Source organism: Sorex fumeus, unplaced genomic scaffold (genome assembly GCF_029834395.1).
Source record: "Sorex fumeus unplaced genomic scaffold, SorFum_2.1 ptg000055l, whole genome shotgun sequence".
Lineage (NCBI taxonomy): Eukaryota > Metazoa > Chordata > Mammalia > Eulipotyphla > Soricidae > Sorex > Sorex fumeus.
Window position 1 is genome coordinate 11,445,462 of NW_026606112.1, and position 23,659 is coordinate 11,469,120.

Sequence of the window (23,659 nt, forward strand, 5' to 3'; positions counted from 1 at the left end):
AAAATTACTTCTCCATCAAACCACATATTTGCCTAAACAGAGCATTGTATGATTATAAAGGATTGCTTTGCATTAGTAGCACCCGCCTTGTGTTTTATTGAAAATTATTCTTGTGTCTAAGAAAAGAACATTTAAGGAGTTCAAAATCAATGACCATAAATGGAGCAAGCAGAGAACTCAAAGGGCTGAAGACTGTACTTGCCCATGTGAGTAAGGCACCCACCCACCCCACGTCTACTGAGTAGAGTTCTGTGGAGCCGAGGAGGTCCCTGAGCATCCCTGGACCTGAGCAACACCACATTATGGACTCCACCAATAAATCAATTGGTCGGTATGACCAAGAACTGCTGAGAGGGGTTCCAGACATTCCTTGAGCACTGATGGGAGTTCTCTCTACCACTAACCAAAAAAAAAAAAACCACTAAGTGATATAATTCATTAAAAAGAAAAATATTAATAAGATATAACTCAATGGGTTGAAGTTCATGCTTTTCTGGATTGATCCCTGGTAGCGCATTGTCCCCTAGGTATGAAGCTGGGAATCTCACCTGAGTTTCACTACTTAATGGCACACAAAACCAGAAAAGGAGCAAAATAAATCACTGTGAATTTTCCAGAACATATAGACATGCATTTATGCATTGTTAATACCTAGTTAGTGTTTTCAATATTCCCATAATTTATTACGAGTGACAAAAAAATTCCACTGATTTCAGTGACTAAAAAACTAAATAAATAGACAGGTACATCTAGGAAACATTTTTGCTTGAGTGATGATAATATATAGACTAAATCCTGAATTTTGACAACTTTTTACCATGTGGTTTTGCAAAACACATTTCATTCCTTTCTGTTTCCCTCCTTGAAAGTATATGAATATCTACATGAAGCATAGCGATTCATAGGGAATTGTCTATTTTCAGACATTAAGTCTGAATTAGCTTTCTAACTAAAGAAAAAATGCCTCATGTCCTACTTTGTTCATATGCTGTGCCCTAGTAATTTTCAAATGTATGTATATGTTGTACATACTAAGTCAAAACCAAAGCTGACTCTTTTTCAGCATACTTTGGTATTAGATGGGTTGTTTTCTTGGGGAATAGAAATTCTAAGCAAATGTTAAAGAAGTGATTTGTCTGGCTCTGCAAGAATTGGCACATGTCCCAAAAAAGTTACTTGAGTTCCTTACCATTTTACCAACTGCATGATGGTAAGTAAGTAAGTAAGTAAAGGCCCTCCCGTTGATCGTCGATTTGCTCGAGCGGGCCCAGTAACGTCTTCATTGGAGACTTTGTTGTTACTGTGTCTGGCATGATGGTAATGTAGACAATATTTTAATAATATTACTAAAGAAGCAAAATTTTAACTAAATCTTAAAGAAAAATTTGTATGTAACAGTTTTTGTCACTAATTTTGAAGTTCATTTTAAAAGAGCACCATAGCACTGTCCTCCCGTTGTTCATCGATTTGCTCGAGCGGGCCCAGTACCATTGTGAGACTTGTTACTGTATTTGGAATATTGAATACATCACGGGTAGCTTGCCAGGCTTTGCCGTGCAGGTGAGATTCTCTTGGTAGCTTGCCAGGCTCTCCGGGAGGGGTGAAGGAATCGAACCTGGTTCACCGGTCGGTGGCGCGCAAGGCAACCGGCCTACCGCTGTGCTATCACTCCAGCCAGCAGAGGCTATCTGCTCTATCCTTTGATAGCTCAGCTGGTAGAGTGGAGGACTGTAGTGGACAGCGGTACAAAGCATTTTAAAACATATATCCAAAATAATATTATAATCAACTCTGATCTCAATATACTATCATTATAAGGACAGAACAAAAAGCTATATTGGAAAGATACATATTTTAGAAATTCCACTCAGTTGAGTAAACATCTTAAATGAAAAGTACCTGAAGAAAAGGCTGTCAAAGCAAACAATTAGCACTTTGCTATTTTCACAAAAATTTACTTCAAATGGTTTTTGGTGGTACTCATCATTTTGGGGAAAAAAAGAGTCTTGTGAAGCATATGAAACATTTAAATAAGTGAAAGGAATATATGAACATAAAAACTAAGATTGTATAGGTCAAATTTTAAATGAATGTTTAACATTAAGCATCTGAATTCAGGAAAATCAAAATAAATTACAGAAAGTCTTATAAAAAGGTCAACTTCACTTCACTTTTTACCAATGCTATAAATGCTTAGAAAAAATAAAAGTAGAAATATTAGAGGTATGTACACACAAATGTTAGTGCGGAGATCAGAGTTTTTGCATCTTCTGCTCATTTATAATCTTTAATAGCTGGCATATTAAAAAACAAAAGTACAAAAATTTAATAAATTTTAAATCTTCTGGAGGGGAAGGAGATATAGTGCAATGGGTTAAAGCACTTGACTGGCATGTAGCTAACCTCAGTTTGAGTTCTCCCTATTCTCCCCAGAATATCACCAGGAGTGATTCCTGGGCAGTACTACATGTAGCCCTAAAACAAACAAAATAACCCAAAGCAAAGCAAAAATGGTAAAACTCTTCTAAAGTTAATCTATTAGAATAATTTTTAAAATAAATGTAAAAATATTAAATTTAAATGAAATTTTTTAAAATAAATCTTTTAAAATAAATTTTTGTCCTCAATAAAATGGCAATTCCAAAAATACAATAAACTTTTTTACTTATATTAATGACATGCATCAAACTGAATAATAAATGAAATTAGGAGAAAATCAAATAACAAAGGGAAAAATCCATGAGGAGGAGTAAGTTGGGAAGTGGGGTAAAAGAGAAGAAACAACTAGTATAATAATCCTAATCTTCAATTTGCATCTTGATTATAGTTTAAGGTACTAATATTAAAAGATGGGTCAAATGATATAATTTCAAGAATCTAAAAATTATTAAAAGAAGAAGCCTGACATATTCTGATGTTCGAAGCACGTGAATTCAGTGTTATTCTCCTAGAGCCTGGAGGCTATACAATAGCTGTTTGTCCTCCACTTTGTATATGCAGGATGATTTGAGAATGTGTTTTTGGAAGCCAGATTCTCTGCCTTTGAATCTCAATTCACTTACACTAGGGATTGTGTGACCATGAACCAGTTACTCAACAACACTTTCTCTATATACAAGATAATAATAAGTTTAGTTATTACTTCTTAGCACTGTCATACCTATTAAATAAGCAAACTCCTGTGTTGACTGGTGCTTAGAACACAGCATGCAATGTAAGTTTAGGTGCTATTGCTTATGTTTTGACTCGTGAAATTGAAATTTCGTTTGGTAAGTGATAAACATCTGTTTATGTTATTGATGTTTCTCCTATGTTTAGATTGGTTCTTTACATTCAATAATATGATTGGTGTTAAATAGTCACTCATCTGTGTGCATTGTATATATGCATATATGTATATACACACATATATCATACACACATAGAAAAACACTATACTTTTATTAAAAGGAAAACACCAAGTGAAGGACTGTGTACTATGGTTGGTGATACAGCATAAAACATAAGTCCATGCTTTGTATTTTGGGGGCCTGTGTTCTATCTCTGGCATAGCACGATCCAAAGTAAAGCCTATTATAAACACCAGAGAACAGATGGGAGAAGTACCTGAGCACTGCCAGATGAACCCCACCCCACCAAAAAAAAAAAAACCTTTAAACAAAAGAAATTTTAATATACCTAACCAAAGTATGTGTTGGTTTGGCAAAAATAGACATTGCTTTATAGAAATCATGTCTTTACTTAAAATTTCTCTGAATTCAATAGTTTAATCCACTGCAAAGATTTAGATGTACTGATAAAAAGAAAACTTAAAAATTAAATTTATGCCGTAATAATTGCCATGTCTCTGAACAAAAACTTGCCATTCATAAGACAGAAGTCAGTGTAAAATTAGCTCTAGAAACTCAGAAAGGGTACTAGGAAAAGACTTGTTCTTTGTTGCTTAAAAATTCTGAACAATAGGAAAAATTCATATATATGTAGTTTATGTATATATAGTTTTTATACAGGATAGAATTTTATCCTATATTATCCTAACAAAATCATTATTTTCTTTATGCATTGTAATGGACACATACCTAGTTTCTAGGTTACTCATTGTATATCTTATGACATGAATTTAAAAGTTTGTTAAGAAAATTAAAAGCCATAGCTTTATAAAATAATACTCGGCAAACATTCTGCTTGTGTCTATTTGTGTCTCAATGTAAAGTTTATTGCAAACATTCAAAATAATATGTGTAACTTCTCAGATCTTCGTATACCAGCCTTTACATCTTGACAGCTTCCACATATTCTGAGAAATCAGAGACACCTGATATCATCAGACCAATTACACCACTATGCAGGCATACCCATATAGACTGTCCCTGGAAAGAGAGATTAGTAAACTTAAGCTGTTGGTACTTTAACTGACTTCTTCCCTATTTAACTCCTACTGCTATTCATTTGAATTTGAATACTTAAAATACAGAAATTTAAGATTAAATGTGCATATAATCATGTAAGTGACCACTGTGCTTTTATGAAATAATCTACTGTTAATATAAGTATTGATTTTACATTAGCTTGTATAACTACATGCACTTATCAGAAGTTAAAATTAAAACAACTTAAGACCCTATTTAAAACCACAAATCCAGAGAAAATGGAAATGGCAGAAAACATGCAGTGATGTGCATAAAAAGTTAAATGTAGTAAGCTCAGAAATGAATTTCAAATTGCATGTGTTCTAAAAAAGCTATGGCAAGTAGACCATTGCTTATTTTTTAACCATTTTAATGAATATTTCTATGAATATACCTTTTATACCAATACAATTATTTTAAAATGGAAAAAAGGGGACGATAATATGGCTCAGTGGTAACAAAGTGTTTATTTCCTCTTTGTGACATCTCAGGTTCTGGGTTGGATCCCCAGAACCACTGGAGGAAATTGAACAAATGAAAAATGTATGAGATTGGTGCTGGAGCGAAAGCACAGCAGGTAGGGCATTTGCCTTGTACACAGCCGACCGGGGTTCGATTCCCAGCATCCCATATAGTCCCTTGAGCACTGCCGGGAGTAATTCCTGAGCACAGAGCCAAGAGTAACCCCTGTGCATTGTAGGATGTGACCAAAAAAGCAAAAAAAAATGAATGTATGAGATACTTTTCACAACTGTACTGACAGAATGTCACTAGTCATATATTTAGAGCAAAGGGAGGATCCGATTTTTGCTCGGACCAAGAATGGACCATTTTTAGTATGAACTGAATTGTGTGTCCTCAAAGTTGATGGCCCAGTTTCAAATGTGAATACATTTGGAGATAGTACCTTTATAGGGACAATTATGTTGAAACAAATGCATCGTAATTAATTGGTTAATTGTCTAATTAATCACACATAGGGCTTGGTGTCTAAAGAAGAGGATAACACAGTTTGCTGAAGAATAGAGGTAAAGATAGCAGAAAGAGGAATAGCTGCGTGAGGCAAGAGGCAGCCAAGGACAAGGCAGGAAAAGAACTTTCATTAGAAACAAAATTGCAATTTGATCTAGCAGTTCTACACTTCAGAGCGGTGGGAAAAGAAAGTAGTACTCCTGTTCTCTAGGCAACACAGTGGCTGGTGTTATTATGGCCGGTCCTACAAGACTAATCCAGACCCTTTACCTTGCTGGAGACACATATCAGGTACGATTTATTAGGTCTATATACATGCAAAAGCTGAAATACAGAAATATGAGAATTCTAAGCTATTAAACTAATACACTAGTAGGGATTCTCAGGTTTGGAAGGGCTTTGTCCTCTTGTAGCATCAGTTCCCTGTGGTAAGAGAGCTTCTGTCTTTTTCCTATAGTACAATAATGGGTTGGACTGATAGCACAGCGGGTAGGGTGTTCGCCTTGCAGGTGGCCGACCCCCAGTTTGATTCCTCCGTCCCTCTCAAAGAGTCTGCAAGCTACTGAGAGTATCCCGCCCGCGCAGCAGAGCCTGGCAAGCTCCATGTGGCATATTAGATATGCCGAAACAGCTACAACGAGTCTCACAATGGAGACATTACTGGTGCCCGCTCGAGCAAATCGATGAACAACAGAAGACAGTGCTACAGTGCTACAACAATGTTGACGGTAGCACCTTACTGAGGCGGTACATGAGTAAATGCATTGGGTCCCTTATAACTGTGACAGGCACAGAGGTAGTTGTCGGTGTTAGAGATTGAGCAAGAAATATGAAACTAAAATTCCCGGGAAACAGTTCATGGCAGAAGAACCATCTGTTATACAGTGATGGACCTTATTTTTCTAGGTGTTGTCCAGGTAACATCATATTGTAGAGAAACTTCCTAAATGATTTGTCTTGTGGCAAAAAGTCATTTTCTCTCCTCTTTTTCACCACATGAAAGATACCACCAGAATAAGATAATGGAAAGATTTTAAACAATTGGTTAACAAAAGACTTTTTTTCTTGCAGATATTATCTGGCACCTTTTGGGGGGGGGGGGGTTGGAAGAGATGCTGGGGAAGTGAACCAATAATGAAAAAGTAGAAACTGGAGTGAGGAACTCCCAATTTGAAATTGTGTAGCTTAATCTACCCTGTGCCTTCAGAACTGAAGCAGGAACACATGTTAAAAATTCAGGTTTAGAACTCAGGTTTTCTGAGAAGCAACTACATGGCAAAATGTGGTCACTACTTATGGCAACACTTAATATTATTACTAATAGAAAGGCAAGTATATTGCCATCAAATTGGCACTATTTTTTCCTTTCTTTTCTTTCCTTTTTTTCCTCAAAAGTACATGTACAGAAAATGAGTGAAGACAGAAAAGGTGAACCAGACATTCTAGAAAGAAAACACTGAGTTGGAGCCCTTGAATAAATGGGAGGAAGTGGATGGTAACCACTTTTTGATGCTAATCATGCTATCATGAATCCATGGCATTTAGTGGGATCCTATTCTGGTCACCTGGGACTCTGGGCCTAACTCAGACCACAGGCCTTTGCTTTGTCAAGCCTGAGTATCCCCTTTCTGATCCAATCTCACTCTATCTCCATTACTTTTAGCTGGAGTTGAGCACTTGGTGCCTTAACAGAGTTCTCAGTCTTCAAAGCTGCTGAATACTGCTCATCTTCCCTGAAGGCCCTAATCAAAATCCTTGTTTCTTAAGGACTATTGATTTTAGGGAGGTGCTGACCTAGTTATCTGCTTAAAGCAATTTATACCCAGAAGTGCCAAGGACTGAATAGAACTACTTCAGAGGTCATTTGCAATTTAAAAGAGGAGCTCCTTAGAATATCTGGGCTCCTAAGGAGTGCTCTGGAGTTGTGAATTATTTCTAATCTTACAGTCCATTTTCTCCAAGCAAGGGGGCAGATTTTACCTATACTACTACTACTACTACTACTACTACTACTACTACTACTACTTTTTCCTTAGCTAAAGGAACTCTCTCCTTAGCTGAGTCTATGCTCTCTTCACAGAAAAGCTGGGGTTTTGCTTAAGAAATGCTCCCTCTGGAGCAGAACAGAAAGTACAGTGGGCAGTCTGTTGTGAGACCACTTGGGTTTAATCCCCAGCACACCAAGATGGCCTGAAGAGCAAAGCCAGGAGTGATTCCTGAATGCAGAGTCAGAAATAAACCCGAGCACCCATGAATGTGGCCCCCAAAATAATAAATAAATTCTCTTTTTTTTTAATTTTAAAAAGCTTGCTATGGGGCAAGATATGTTTTGCATGCCTTGCATGCAGTCAATCATGGTTGGATTCTCCCTGTACAACCCCTGCATCTAACATGGTCCCCTGAACCCCTCCAGGAATGATCCCTGATTGCAATCAACAGTAAGCCCTGAGCACAGCCAGGTGTGGTTCAAACACAAAAACACACCAACAAAAAAGCAGTCAGAATAAAAAGAAAATTTAGACATTATCCCCAAGCATGAATTGAATCATGAATTTCTAACACCTGTGAAAATATGTGAATTAACTAGCACAGAAACACACAGCTACATTGGAACCTAAGTATCATTTTTGTCCTTAGCTAAAGATCTTCCAAGAAATACTAAAGTCCCTGATCTTCGCAGGCTTCTTCATATCTACTCCAAATACATCATAAATCTAGATGTGATCAAAGCCTCTGGTCCTTGCCCTAAACATTTGCTTTAGCTGAGTTTGAGCTATGTTCACAGAACCACCACAGAGAAGGAATGAGGGAAAATCAGAGAATTGCTCATTTACTCTGAAACAAGTCACACAGCACACAGAGAAGGCAGGGTCTCTATCAAACTCAGCGGGTCACTTTTCATCATGGAGAAATCTACCCAGCAAGGAAAGAATATAACAATTAGAATGTTATCAGTGTCTGAAAAAGGGTGGCCTCACCAGATTCCTGTGACCCCCTGGGTGGATTTTCTTGATACCTACTACCAAAGTCCAGATTCTTTGTTCATTTGCTTACCGAATATTTATGAACATCCTTAAATGCTGACTACTCTAGTAAGAACCCGGAGTACCATGATGAACAAGGCCAACTTTGAGCTAATCTTTCAGAGTTTCAAATATCTTTCGCTTTATGCATATATTATTTTTGCATGGATCTCTCAGTAAAACTAAGAGCCTTGCTCTACTAATTACTTTAATTACACCCAAAGCCTTGGACAGAGCAGTAAAGATATAGAAAATGAGCACATTCCCTATTAAATTAAATGGATAAGAACAATCACACACATCAAAGAAAAGTGTTTTTGCAATGTTACTGATAGAAAACCATTCCCAGAGAGAGGTTTAAGACTGTGGAACTGCTTCACAAGGAACTTGGTAGTTTTTCCTTGGATAGCATTAAAAATAAAGTGAGGGTCAAAAGAAGTTGTTTACAAGACAGGTTAATTAATTAGATCTCTAAATTACACTCACAGCAAATGGTTTTGGATAAAGTGAAGTGTGTAACTACCAAAAAAAGGTTGTAAAGATGGGTCTGTTTTGAGGAATTCTTTTGGAAAAAATTTACCCATGTGTGTGTGAAAATAGTGTATTTAAAAGGATAAATTTCATAAACCACCCCCCATTCTTTCTTTTAATTTTGACCTGAAATTTCATCAAAGACTTTATAGGATAGCACTATCAGAAGCTGAAAAGCTTTCATTACTTCAGTCCCCTCATCTCAGGAATAATAACTGTGCTTTCATTTTTAGATATTGCTATGATGACCAAATGAGCAAGAATACTCAAGCTTTGAAATTTCAGATGCTGATGCAAATATCATCTAACATTTTTCTGCCTCAAATCTTTGATACAATTCCAGGATGATGTGGAATTTCATTACTCTTTGCACACTCGGTACCAGTTTTGATAGTAAATATGTTAAAAGTAATCTCTAACATTTTCACATTCCACTTTAGGTTTTGTAATAGAGAATAAATTATTTTCTTGTCGCTAAAATAAAATAACTTAAAGTTAAAATATATAAGGTAGAGGGTAATTTGTTTCGTCTCCATTGATCCAAAAGCAATCACTCCCAAATAGAAAATTCTGATTATAGAAAGGATATCAATAATGACCTGTGAGGTGGAAAAAAATGAGTGGGAGGTAAGGAGAAAGAGGGAAAATCTGTGATTGGATAAGGAAACAATCACACTAGTTTTAGATGTTTTCCTTTAAAAACGAAACCAGGGGCTGAAGTGATAGCACAGCGGATAAGGCATTTGCCTTGCACGCAGCTGACCCAGGTTCGATATCAGCATCCCATATGGTCCACCAGCACCTTCAGGAGTAATTCCTGAGGGCATGAGCCAGGAGTAACCTCTGTGCATCACCAGGTGTGACCCAAAAAGTAAAAGAAAGAAAGAAACAAACAACAACAACAACAACAACAAAAAACAATTAAAGCAGAGGAATTTTAACAATTAAATCATTAATAATTTTCAAGACTTTTCTGCTGTGGAAAAATACTGGGATAGTATGTTGTTTATGATTCTGATTAAGTAAAATCAGTGGGAGAGCTCGCATTTTTTGTTCTGATTCATTGTTTTTCATTCATAATAATAAAGCCATACTGTCCCACCCCCAGCAACCTAGATGGTGATTCTCATCCGTTTCAATGGCTTCTACTGGAAGATTCTTTTTTTACATAACGACCAAGCTCAGGAACACACACACACACACGCACACACACACACACACACACACACACACACACACACACACACATGCATGCAAACACCACTAAAAGAATGATGGTTCAAGATATTATTTAAACTTTCTCATGGGTGAAATTTTCGGGGTTTTCTTTCCTATCTTTCTCCTTGTGTAAACATGCGTGACTAGTGTCAATCCTAAGCATGCCAAGAGCTTCCAATGTTCTTTCTTGTCAGGTCATTCACAACTATCCTTTTCCATGCAGACCTACATTAAACTGTCTTAAGATATGGCACATTTTATCTATAATTTGTGTTTGAGTTGATGTGAGTTGTGATAAGATTGATAGTTAGTCTAAGGAAATTTACTACCTGGGATGAAGAAATGACTTTTTCAAGAAGCAGAAAGTAGAAAGAATTCTTTTTTCTTACTGCCATCCTTTTGCTCAAAACAAAATGAGAAGTAAAAACAATTAAACTTTATTCAGGAATTTTATTATAGTGTCAATAATAGTTTAAAATTTATTTTTGGCAAAATTTAAAGAATATATAGAATAAAAATCCTGACATATTTAAATATATCTAAATATATGTATATATACATATCTACATCTGTTAGATTGTATTTCCTATCTCATTACATCATTTGTTCTATTTATTTCCTTTTTCTACGAGCTTTGTATTGATAATAACTACATAAATGTGAGGATTTGTAATTCCTACCAGTATTTCAAAGCTTGGAAAAAGCTTTAATAGGGCAGATAATATGGTAATATATGATAAAATTATTAAAATATATAACGGAATATTTATTTTAGGCACATAAACAATACAACATAACAAATGAAGACAAATATACAAATATACCAACATAAAATTATATCATCAAAATCATTTCTTGACATGCATAAGCTATCACTAAATTTCAGCCACACACTCAAGAAGATTCAAAAAGCTAAAATTCTCAGAAGTTCTTTAGCTTATGCTATCTTAAATAAAATAGAAAAAAAATGGACATAAGCACAATCCATCGAAATAGAATGTGACATATTCCTCCTGAATATAAAGTATGGTCACTGTCACTGTCCTCCTGTTGTTCACCGACTTGCTTGAGCGGGCCCAGTAACATTGTGAAACTTGTGACTGTGTTTAGCATATTGAATACATCACGGGTAGCTTTCCAGGCTATGCTGTGCAGGCAAGATACTCTCGATAGCTTTCTGGGCTCTCCGAGAGGGGCAGAGGAATCAAACCTGGGTCTGCTGTGTCAGCTGCGTGCAAGGCAAATGCCCTACCTGCTGTGTTATAGCTCCAGCACATGAAGGATGGTAACTTTAGTAAATATACCTAAAAGGTTGTAAATTTTCTTTTAAAAATTATATTCCCTCTTCAAAAAAAGGAAAAAACCTTGAAAATTCTACATATTGATTGATATTTCAACACTGAATATATATATATATATATATATACATACATACATATATGGATATAAAACAAAACCAAAATTTGTTTACATGTGATATATATAAACTATATATATGTATATATATATATATCTGTAAATATGTGTGGGAATACTTGACAGTGCTCAGGGCTTTCTCCTGGCTGTGTGCTCAGGAATCATCCCTGGAGGGTTAGGGAACCATTTGAGGTGCCAAGCATGGCACCAGAGTGACTTGCATGCAAGACAAACACCCTATCAGCTGTACTATCTCCCCTGCCCCTACAGAAAATATTCTTCAAAACTCCTAACCTAACTCCTTGCTCTCACAAGTGGGGAAACAAACACAAACATACACAGTGGCATTAGGGATACACATACAACATGAGTAAGACACAGTCTTCATCACAATAACAGGACACTCTAGACCGAATGAGTTGTTGTTAATTTAACACTGCAAACATAGTGATCAATTTAGGTTTTTTTTATTCAAAGTGGTATTTAATGTAGTGTAGACAAAGTTAAAAGATTTAATTTCCTTTGATTCACACAAGGCCAACATCTTAAAATTATCGCTAAGTATTCTTTTGGGTCATATTTTTTTTTATCTCACTACTTTGTTTTTACTAACCACCTCTTTGAGAATAAAATTTTATATATATATGTTAGCAACATATTTCTTTATTAATACTGTTTCTTTTATACGTTTATTCAATACTAATCTTTCTGAAACGAGAAAGAAAAAAATCAAATGCACAACAAGTGGAGGAAGTAGTGATTGGCTGACACCCCACGGCCAACGGTAGGCTCCAGCAGCTTTCGAAGTAGCAAGGTCATCTCATATGGTGCATAATGGAGCATCATATTAGAGTGGAATTCAGCCAAACACAGTTATGTATGGATGTAGACGCATCTGAAAGAAGCAAAATAAAAATTTATACACTTCAAAAAAAAAACGCAATGAAGAAATTCTTGCAAATGTTTTACACCCAATTGGAATTCAGTGGTAGAGGATTTGGAGTTGAGAATTTTTATTTGCAAATTATGTGTTTGTAAATAATAAATATGCGCAGAATTGGGAGGGGGTTTAACTTGTCAGAAGAATTCTACTCGAAAGCCTTAATAGTTTTTTGTTTGTACACAGGATTAGAGTTCAATACAAACATCGCTACATTCCTGAAAATAAACCTTTATTCTGCCTTTAAAACATTAATTCACCAGAAGTGATAATTAAGATTAGTTTTAGAGGTTTCAGCTCAATTCTTCTTGAAATGTGATTTCTCCCACAACACTAATGCTAAATAAAGCACTGTGTAATGTTCCGAAACAGAGTCCCTGTTTAGAAAAAGATTCTAAGGGCTTTTAAAATAAATAAGAAAGCAAAGCAACGCTGACTCAAGATATATGTGCACAGATCTTACTATGCCTAGAGTCATAGTAAATAAACGAACAAGGAGTCTTACTTAGTCCAGAAACTGATTACGTACAGTTTAAACATAAATACTTGAAACAATTATTTGACTAAATAATTCTACAGAAATTTCACAACCACCCTTTTCCTGGGAACACTGTTAGAATGTCTAATCATAGCATAGGTGACTTTGGTGAAACAATGATTTTATCACATTATATTTAGTTTCTTAAAATAGCTCAGGTACATTTTGAAATTCATAAAATTAACTATGTTTTGTCAACCTGTAAATTTTGGCTCAAATACCCTTTACTGAGAATTCCTGGACTACTTAGTCACAAAACTGAAAAATAATGCAATGTTACAGTCTTCTAAAACGTTTGCTAGAAAATAAATATTAAGGAGAAACTGGTATGAAAATTTTGTTATGGATTCTACTACAGCAATGAGTGCCTAACAAGCGCTAATGCAAAGCTGCCTAGGAACCAGAACTAAAAATGATCAATATTGATGGAGAGGTGAAAATGATCCAGTTAAAATAAAAATATGAAGTTTCAAACATGATATATAAAGAGGTTTTATACATTTCATGTAAAAGTTTTAATTTAGAATATACTAAATGCTTGATTGGTTCTTACAGAGTTGTCATTGTTTTGAAAAAATCAAAAATTATATCCATTAACTTGTTGATTATATGATCAAATCCATGCTTTTGTTTAATAATGAATGACATAAATTAGTCTTACTTAATGGTAAAATAACTATCAATTTATTTTTAAATTCTTTAAACTGTAAACTATAATTTCCTCATATTTTTGTGGTTAAAAACAGAGCTTAATGCAGACTTGTAAAAATATCAGTCTTTATAGTAAAATATATATTATAAAGTCACAAGTAAATGTCAACAGATCTCTGTTGCTACTTATATGAAATACAAGCAGAAAATTTGAGAACTTTTATTTTCCCCCTACAGGTAGGTTGGCAAGCAGAAAAGAACAGTGTACTCTGCATCCCACAACTTAGAATCCTGCCACACATCATCCATATAATTTTGATAATCCTGATGGCATTGACAATGTGATTTTAGTCAATCTGCTTTTTCAGGCTATGGCAAAGTCTCCCTCCTCTCCTATAAATTGAGGAAACTAGTTTGGTTGTTGCCTTTTTATTCTTAAAAGTGATGACTTCAATGATTTTAGATTAAGAAAACGACCCTAGGTTGTTGATTCTGATGTCATGTGTTTAGTCTATATGCATTTAAATTTTAAATATGTTTACATATTTGTATGAGAATATCAAAATTATTTTAGTAACCACCTCATGAAGCCACATTTGGCTTGTATGGAACCTTTATTTATATGTGTTTGTATGTGTGAAGAGAGAGAAAGTGAGATGCATAGAAACAAGAGGGAAACCATGAGAGAGGTTGTTGATGTATACCATGTATATTCTTTTCTACCCATGAAATATGTACTCTAGTTAAAGATAAGATGATCAGAGTGATTTTGCTATATTTATTCAGCTACATGATTTACTTGGAATCTTTAAATTGGCTGTTGTCTTACATCTAAGTCATTCATTAGGACAAAATTGAGATAAGGTCAACCCTGTCAGACCAGACTTCCATAAAATTTGCATATTCAAATCAGAAGACTCTTCTTTTCACAAACATCCAGAGATCCAAGTAATATGCTTTAGCAGATAACTAAAGTCATTGACCTAACTTTCATGATCCTGGCTATGCTATCAAGCCAAATGCAACAGAAATCCCAAAGTAAGTAGATTAATTGTGTCTCCTGAAAGTGTTCTTGACTAAAGCCTGGAAGACCATATAGTAAAAATTATGCTTAAAGAATTAAAACTGTAAGCTATGGCTGACATTATTATGGAAAAGCGTTTTTACTGTTTTATATCCATGCATGTTATACATACACAAATAAATTGCTTATTTAATTTTTTTATTCTTAGGACTCTAATAGATGACACGTCATCAATTTGCAAATAAAGTGTAAGTTATTTAGTAAGTAATTTGGGCCAATTTTTACTATTATATGATGAGTGTATTGAACACGATTTGATCAATTAAGGAGAAAGTTACTCAGACTACATTCAGCAGTTCCTTGCATAAGGGAACCTGTAACTGGATTTGACAGTAATGTTCCTTCAGCACTTCAGGATCAGGTACAAATGGATTTTAGATTAGTGTTTATTCAGGCTGTAGCTTTTATATTCTTGCCAAAAATAAAGTACTTTACTTTCCATTTACAAAATACAATAAAAATTTACTTGCCAGAGCATTATCTAAATAACAGCGTGGCTAAGATAAGCTCAACACAACTTGAGAATAAGAAGCAAAAGGATATGATCACTTCATACTATCTATGGATGTTTTAAAATTAAAAATAGCAAATGTATCAACACCAAGGATTTAAAAATAAAGGAAAACAATACAGAATGCTTCTGACTTTATTTTACAAATCAAAAGCACAGTTGTACTTCCAGGTCACAAACCTTTAACAATCAACAAGCCCTGTTTTCCCAAGCAAAGGGAGAATGAAATAGAGAGGTGAGCACTAACTCTCACTAATACTGCCAATGATCCACTTTTGCTCAACAAACACATTAATTAGTTGAGAGCAAAAGCTTTTATTTGAACTGCAAAGGTCAGAACTATGAAAACCTGGGCTACATCACCAGTTTTCTTATTGTGTGGATTTCAGAAATAAATTCAGCAACTCTGCAGCACAAATCACCTACTTTCTGTCAAACAGTAACTATAGAAGAAGGATTTGAAAGTCTCTAGCCTGTAGGAACAAACCAAAAGGAAAGGGGGGTGGGAACACATTTACAAACTTTTATTTAGACAAAGCTGCTTTACTTCTGAAAATATTCCTAATAGGGCTAAAGGGGAACACTTCAATTCTCACAAAAATAAGAACACTGTAACTTTATTTGCTTTTCAGGTGAAGGAGTTAATATAAAGCAATGAAGGAAAATCAAAAGTAAAATAAATTGCATCAAATGCAATCTCAGAATTGTAATTCATTTCTAATATAAGGAATTGAAAATATAGGAATCCTTAAGGTTTTCCATAGATGAGTTCAGTATCCCGTGTGTGTGATTGTGTGTGTGTGTGTGTGTGTGTGTGAGAGAGAGAGAGAGAGAGAGAGAGAGAGAGAGAGACAGAGACAGAGACAGAGAGAGAGAGACAGAGAGAGACAGAGAGACAGACATACAGACGGAGATGAAAAGAGAGAAACTAAAGAGAGAGTGTATGTGTTGGGGTCAGGTGAGGAGCTTAAACAAAACCAGTGTTCTTTCACACATGTTTAAATAAAGAAAATACAGTTGAGAAGTTGTGTCAAGAGTGAGGCAACATTTTTGTTAAAAATAAAAATAGAACGCCATCTACTTATGGTTGAACAAAACTCAGAACACAAAAAGACCATATTATGACATGTGTAAACAGAAGGCAACTTTGAAAATGGATCCTTTGTCCCCTAACAGGAATATTGAGAGGATGAAGGTATCAATTACTGTTACTGATTACATTAAGGGTGATGTGTCTTATTGTTTCTATTTCATTGTCTCTATTTCATTCATTGTAGCTATTTATTGTGGTTAAAACTGTATTTTTTCAATTCCCAAAGGCATATAAGTTTCCTCAGAATCACTTTGAGCAAATTGCGTAATTTATTCCAATTACTCTGCAGGTTTTCTCTTTTGATGTATGAATTTCTTTGCTAGTTAAGAGATTAACACCATACATTGTGTTATTTTTAGGTATATCAGTTGGTCTTCTTTACAGATGCCTACAATCTTGATATTAGCTATCTCAAATTTTCAAGAATATAGGTCTAATTCTATTTGATGAGTCAAATAAAACTGAAGTGACAGAATATGTGAAGTACTTGCATAAAATATAGAAAAGAACTCATTGTATATGTCCACTCTAAAGTTTGGTATGATAAAGTTTAGAATGCAAAGACACTCAACCAAAGGGCAAACAGTCCCATTATAATGATGGATGAAAAAATAACATTCTGTAGGAAGGTCTCTTTGCAAGTTATTTTCTAGGGAAAATTCTGCATATCTCAACCTAATTATAGGGGTTCAAAAGTAGTCTTATAGGAAGTGCTGGTATTTTAACTGAAATGGTGCTTGATTACAAAACTGATAAAACACCAAAAACAAAAAAAAAAACAAAAAGTAAAGAACATAAAACAAACTAATTATCTGACTCTAATTCCAGATAAAGCAGTAACACAACAGGTACATACTTTGCATTTGAATTCCACTTCAATGAAATAACTTAGGCTCATGTGCATCAAAATATTAATTTGGAAATCCATTTAACACATTGTAGTTCAAAGCTGTGTTTTCATTTTTAACTAAAAAAGCATATTAAATCTATTTTCCATTTTCCATATTTAAATTTCTATAATAAACTACAGTAGACACAAACATTTCTTTAGAATGATAGGTACTTAAATTATAAAAACAGTACAAAGTTATTCTCGCTTCAATACTATCTTTATGATCCCATCAATGTCTTAAGTGGCTAAAATATAACTTTTCCTTTGCCTAAATAATAAGTTTACACATTTCACATATAAAGCATATTTTATAGAAAAACTATTAATCGATATTATTTGGCATACATACATATCTTTTTTTGAGATGAGTCTTGCAAAAACTGTTTTATCAGCAAAGTTGTTAAGATGTTAGACACAAAACATGCTCTCTGCTATGCTTCAAACTTCGGTGAGTATAAAAAGTTAACTATGATATTACATGTCTCATACAAGAAAACTTCAAAATTGAATTATATACTTTCTGAAGCACATCTCAGAATATACACATGCATATGCATATACACGCATACATTATATATAACACTGTTTTACAGTATATTTCACTCACGTGTCAAATATTCCATAGAACCTTTATAGTCTCAATATGTCACAATGCATACCAAGTATCTCAGATTTGAACATTTTGTTGCTCCACTTAAATAAGAAATGATTCTTGCAGTTTTCTTTCACTCATAAACTTAAAAAACTAAACACAGGGAGTTTAAATGATGGCTATATATCCTTATAGAAATCTCATTGCAGCAGCTACTGAGGTATTAAAAATACAATTTTACATAAAATTTACGCATCATCAAATATTTATCTTAAACTTGCAATTTTGTCAAGGTAATCAATACTTCAATATCTCAGATTTGGCACTACATTTGCATGAATCAGCTTTGACTTAGCTATAAAATCTTGCATAATGCATAACACAGCTAAAACTTTTATAGTGTTCAATTTGCACAGATGCTAGTAGTAACATCACAAATTTTCTCTCTGGATGCAGTTACTCCACTCCGTAGCCACAGATAAAAAAAAAAAATTGCAAGTTAAAGCTAACCATCCAAACAATATATACACAGTCACTGAGAAAACAGAAGGTGCAGGACAAATTACGACTGTGAAGTATAAAGAGAAGAACAAACCACTGCTTACTTTGAATGTTTGCTTTGGTAGTTTGGTAAAGAGAGGTCTAACCTGCAGACTGCAGGGGCCCACCTGGCAGAGGCAGCCTTGACCAAATTAAAGGTGCTGAAATAACATTCAGTCCCTGCCAATACATTTTAAAATAATAGCTTTCAAACTGAGAACACAATGCTTCACAGACTATGCTCTGGCTCTGAGTTCTTAACTCTCTCTGGGATAGTTCAGTATATCTGGGATACATCTTACCTGTTTGCTGTACTTGTTATTGGTTTGACAGCTGTATTCGGAGCAGTGATCTGATCCAATGGAAATGTTGTCTCCTGCTCCCACAAATGTGTTGGCTGGTGGTAGATCTTGTACGGCCTGGTGTTTTTTTCCTGCAGTTGGTGACTGGGGGTGAAGCTGGACAGTGGGCAATGGGGAACTCGATTTGTAATGCCTGGCCAGGTCAGGACTTCCAGGCCCACCATTCACTGACCGGTACCGCCCCATGCTGGGGCTGTCTGAGAGCTTCTCATTGACACTGTCATACCTCTGTCCATTTGGTTTAGAAGCTTCTACAGTGACAATGCTGCTGTAGAGAGGCTGCTTTGACTTTTTATTTTTCTTGTCTTTTTTAGGCTTTTTAGATTTGTCATGCTGTTGGGGTGTAAAAAAGTCTTCATGATCTTTCTTGCCTGCTTCATAGCCGTTCTTATTTTTGGACCTGCAGTACCTTGCCATCACTACAATTAAGATTATGAGAATCACCGTCATAATTCCAGCTACCACCCCGATGACGATACTGAGTCTCTGTTTGCTCATTTCATAGCTGGGGTCACCAGCTATATCCTGGGTGAGCGGAGTGTGCAAACTTCTGGCTATCTGGGAGTCAATCACGGTGGCATTGGAAACACTCTCATTGACAAACACATGCACTAGAGTTGTGGTGGACTGGGAAGGCTGCCCACTGTCATTCACTTGCACCACCAACCTGTGCAAGCCGTAATGCTTCTGGGTGAGTTTGCCCACTAAGGAAACCACACCACTAGTGGCATCAATCTCAAAGAGCTTGAAGGGATTCCCTCCCACAATGCTATAGTTAAGATCTGCATTGATACCATCATCACTGTCTGTTGCCAACACTGTAGCTACGACTGTTCTGACATTACTCGAAGGCGGCAGTAAAATATAGGAAATATTTCTTGGAAGGGTGACCGTGGGGGCATTGTCATTCTCATCCATCACAAAGAGAGAAACGGTGGCAGTGGCCGATCGAGGGGGATCTCCCCCATCCACAGCTTTGACTCGGAAGGTGTAGGTGGTCTGGTGTTCCCGGTCAAAAGACATGGTGGAGTAAATGGTCCCCGTGTCATTTTCAATGGAAAAGATGTTACTGTTCTCCTCTATATACAAGCTCATCTCTGCGTTGCGCCCCTTGTCAGCGTCCATCACCGTGACCATGCCCACGGGGCTGTTGGGCTGTAAGTTTTCTTTCACATAAAAGGTAAAGACGTCCTGCATAAACTTAGGGTCATTGTCATTCTTGTCAGCCACCTGCACGATCACCCTGGTGCTGCCCTGCAGAACGGGCACGCCTTTGTCTTTGGCATTCACTTTAAACTCATACCTGTCTGTCTGCTCGCGGTCCAGCACGGTGTTGACCAGGATGTCCCCGGAATCGGGGTCGATGGCGAAGATCCCCAGCACGGAGGAGTCCAGAGAGTAGGCGATCTCTGCGTTCTTCCCGCTGTCCGCGTCGGTGGCCAGCACAGTGGCCACCCTCTCCCCGGGGATGTTGTTCTCAGGGAAGTACACTTCCACCACGGACTGGCCGAAGACGGGCGGGTTGTCGTTGGTGTCCCCCACCTTGACAATCAGGGAATTGTTGCTGGAGAGGCTGGGGCTGCCCGAGTCCACCGCCACGATGACCACATTGAACTCCCGGGTGGTCTCATAGTCCAGCGGGGCAGAGGTGTGCAGGAAGTACTTCTTCTTGTTCTGGTCGCCCTCGGTGTCGCTGGCCGGCTTGAGCTGGAAGGGCACGTCGCCCACCACGGTGCAGGTGACCACCCCGTTCTCGCCTTGATCTCGGTCCGACACCTGCACCAGGGCGATGGGCGTGTCGACCAGCACGTCCTCGGCCACGTTGGCCACCCCGTCCTTGAGGGGGATGCGGCCGATCTTGCGGATCTCGATGGACGGCACGTTGTCGTTCTCGTCCTTGATGTTGAGCACCACCGTGGCCTTGTCGGTCTTGGGGGGCTGCCCGCGGTCGCGGGCCATGACGGTGAAGCGCAGCTGGTTGACCTCCTCGCGGTCGATGCGGTGCAGGACGCTGAGCCAGCCCGAGGTCTCGTCGAGGCGCAGCAGCCGCCGCACGGACTCGGTGGCGGCGCCGAACACGTACTCGATCTGCCCGTTGACCCCCACGTCCAGATCGGCGGCCCGCAGCTGCAGGATGGGGGTGCCCGGGGCGCTGTTCTCCGCTAGGTCGGCCTCGTACACGCTCTTCTCGAAGCGGGGGCTGTTGTCGTTCACGTCGGTGATGAGCACCCGCAGGATAGCCTGCGAGGAGCGGGGCGGCTCGCCGCCGTCACGCACCCGCAGGGTCAGCTCGTACGAGTCGCGCTGCTCGCGGTCCAGCGCCCCCTTCACGATCAGCTGCGGCTGCTTCTCGCCATCCGGGGTGTCGGCCACCTGCAGTTCAAACACGCTGCTCCGGCCGCCGCCGCCGCCGCCGGGGCTGGTGCCGCTGCCGCCGCCGCCCTCGGGCGAGTCCAGCCGCCGCTTGGAGCCGCCGCCGGCGCCGTTCCCGCCGCCCCCGGGGTAGGGGGCGCTGTCGGCAGCCCCGGGGCGCCGGCCCTCGCCGCCGCCGCCGCCCCCGGGCTCCTGGAGCAGCTCGTAGCGCTCGATGCCGTTGCGGCCGAAGTCGCGGTCGGTGGCGGTGGGCAGCAGGTAGAGCGTGCCCACCGGCCGGTTCTCCTCCACGGTGAGCGTGAGCACCGGCGACGGGAAGGTGGGCGTGTTGTCGTTGATGTCCAGCACGATGACCCGACCCTCGAACAGGTCCACCCAGCTCTGCGACGGCCCGATCACCGACACCTCGAAGTCCAAGAAGCACTCGTTCTCGTCGAAGATCATCTGACACTGGGGCAACTTCTCGCGGTCGATGCGCCGCTCGCTGGTGCTCAGCTCGCCCGTGAGGTTGTCGATCTTCAGGTACTCCGAACCCGATTCCAGGCTGAAAGTCACCTCCCCGGAGCCGGTCACGATGCCCAGGTCCGAGGCGACGTTGCCGATGCGAACGTCGGCCGGGCCCTCCTCGGCCAGCCGGTACCGGAGGAGTTGCTTGGCCGCCGCCAGGCTGAGCGAGAGCGGCAAGAGGAGGCAGCAGCTCAGGCACCAGCCGCGCGCCCACCCGGTGGTCCGCATCCTCAGCATCTTCTCGTGCTGCTGCTGCTACTGCTCCTTCTAGTCACAGTCCCCGCTCGGAGCCCCCCCTCCTCCGGGGCCGGCCGCCCGCCCGCCCTCCTCTCAGTCCTCTCCCCTCTCCGGGAAAGGAAGGAGCGAGAGGGAGAGGAGGAGGGAGGGAGGGGGGCCGGGCTGCGAGCAGAGTCCGCCAGGGGCGGGGAAGGGAGGGGGTGGCGGTGGCGGTGGCGGCGGTGGCCCCGCCGGAGATGCTCCTTCGGTGGCCGCCGGCTTCTTCCCAAAGTTATTGTTTGATAATGCATGCACCGGGTGCCACTCGCCCGCTCGCCGGCCGCCGTTCCAGTCCCACTACTCACAGTTCACGGGACACCGCGCGCCGCCGGCCCGGCGCCCCCCCGCCCAGAGTCATTCCCGCAGCGGCGTCCGGAGGATCCCGGGCTCCCGGCTCCCGGCTGGGGCCGGCACGGCTCGGGTGAGCGCACGGTGGAGCCGAGAAAGCGGCGGGGGAGCGAGCCTGCAGCCTCCCCCTTCTGCCCCAGCGCGCTGTGTCTTCGCGGCTACTCCAGTCCAAATTCCCGTCGCCGCCACTCACGGTAGATCTCCAGCTCCTTGCCCCGGCAAATGTGAGTCGCTTCCCGCGCGGGGTGCCTGTCGGGGCCAGCAACAAGCCAGTCTCAACTCCGGCCGCGCTCAGCTAGTGGGGAGTAGCCAGTGCACCGATCGAGCAGAAAAAGAAAAAAAAATCTCCAGCAGGTCGCCCCGGGCACCGCGCCGTGGAGCCCCCCTCGCGTCACTGAGCGGTCCGCGTCCGGATGCCCCCCGTGCGCCTCGGAGGAGCAGCCCGAACCATCTTCAGAGACACCGGATAGAGTCGGTCTCTTCTCACCCTCCGGAGAGCTCGTGTTTCTCTTTTATGATTTTTTTTTTCTTAACAACTCTGCGCAAGGTCATTAGTCACGAAGCCGCCGCCTGCAACCGCAGCAGCCGTTTGCCCGCGGGGGCGAAGGCTGAGCCGTGCGCACCGCGCGGTGCCCAAGTTTGGCTCCGCCGCCGCAGAGTCCGTGCCTTTGCTCACCTGCATTCGGCCCGCATGTCGGAGCTGTGGGATCTGCAGCGCTGTGCGCGATTCTGGGAGGAGATTGCAGCCTCCCTCTCCCTCTCCCTCTCTCTCTCTCTCTCCCGCGCGCGCTCTCTCTCTCTCTCGATCCCTCCCCTCCCTCCCTCTCTCCTCCCCCCTCCTCCTCTCTCCTCCCTCTTCTCCTTTCCCCTTTCCCCTTCTCCTACTCTCTCTGTGCAAGCTCCCTCGCCTTCCTCCCAGTCAGTCCCAATGCAGGCAACTCGAGCTGAACTTGATCCCTTTGGCAGTTCAAAGGTGAGCCAAGCAGGCTCGCGGCACTGGCGACGTGGGCCTGGCGAGAGCTCCCGGTCCGGCTCCCCCAAAGGCAATTAACAAAGATGCCCAATTCTGTCCGGATTTCCGAAGAAAAGCCAAAGGCATCGGGGAGGGAGGTGGAGGGGAGGTGGAGTCAGAGACAGCTGCCAAGTAGCTTTAAAAAAAAAGAAAAAGAAAGAAAGAAAGAAATCCAGTTTGCCAAGGGGAGGAAAGTGCCAGTCAGTTGTTGCCTCGGAAGTGTCCTGGCACGGCGGTTGAATTCCGCAGTTGTCTCCGTCCCCTTTAGCGTCTGGGAGAGTCGGCGGCGGGCGCTCCCGCCACCCCTGGGGCTTCCACCGCTCGGATACACAGAAAGGCAAGCGGGAAGCTCTAGGTCACTAGCCCCGAGC

The 23,659-nt window shown here is 40.2% G+C and overlaps 1 protein-coding gene across 8 annotated transcripts in view; it reads right to left on the minus strand.

Annotated features, from left to right (window-relative positions):
* The window catches only part of PCDH7 (protocadherin 7), a 447,959-nt gene extending 425,915 nt beyond the window's left edge, over nt 1-22,044 (minus strand). For 7 of the 8 annotated variants that reach the window (XM_056125605.1, XM_056125604.1, XM_056125603.1 and 4 more), the window contains exon 1: nt 18,713-22,044. In XM_056125605.1, the coding sequence (XP_055981580.1) occupies nt 18,713-21,889 (3,177 nt within the window). In that variant the 5' untranslated portion in view covers nt 21,890-22,044. Of the gene's footprint in view, nt 1-12,214; nt 12,465-18,712 lie in introns of those variants that run through there. The other variant, XM_056125609.1, reaches the window with a different exon arrangement.
* Nucleotides 22,045-23,659: the final 1,615 nt, after the last annotated feature.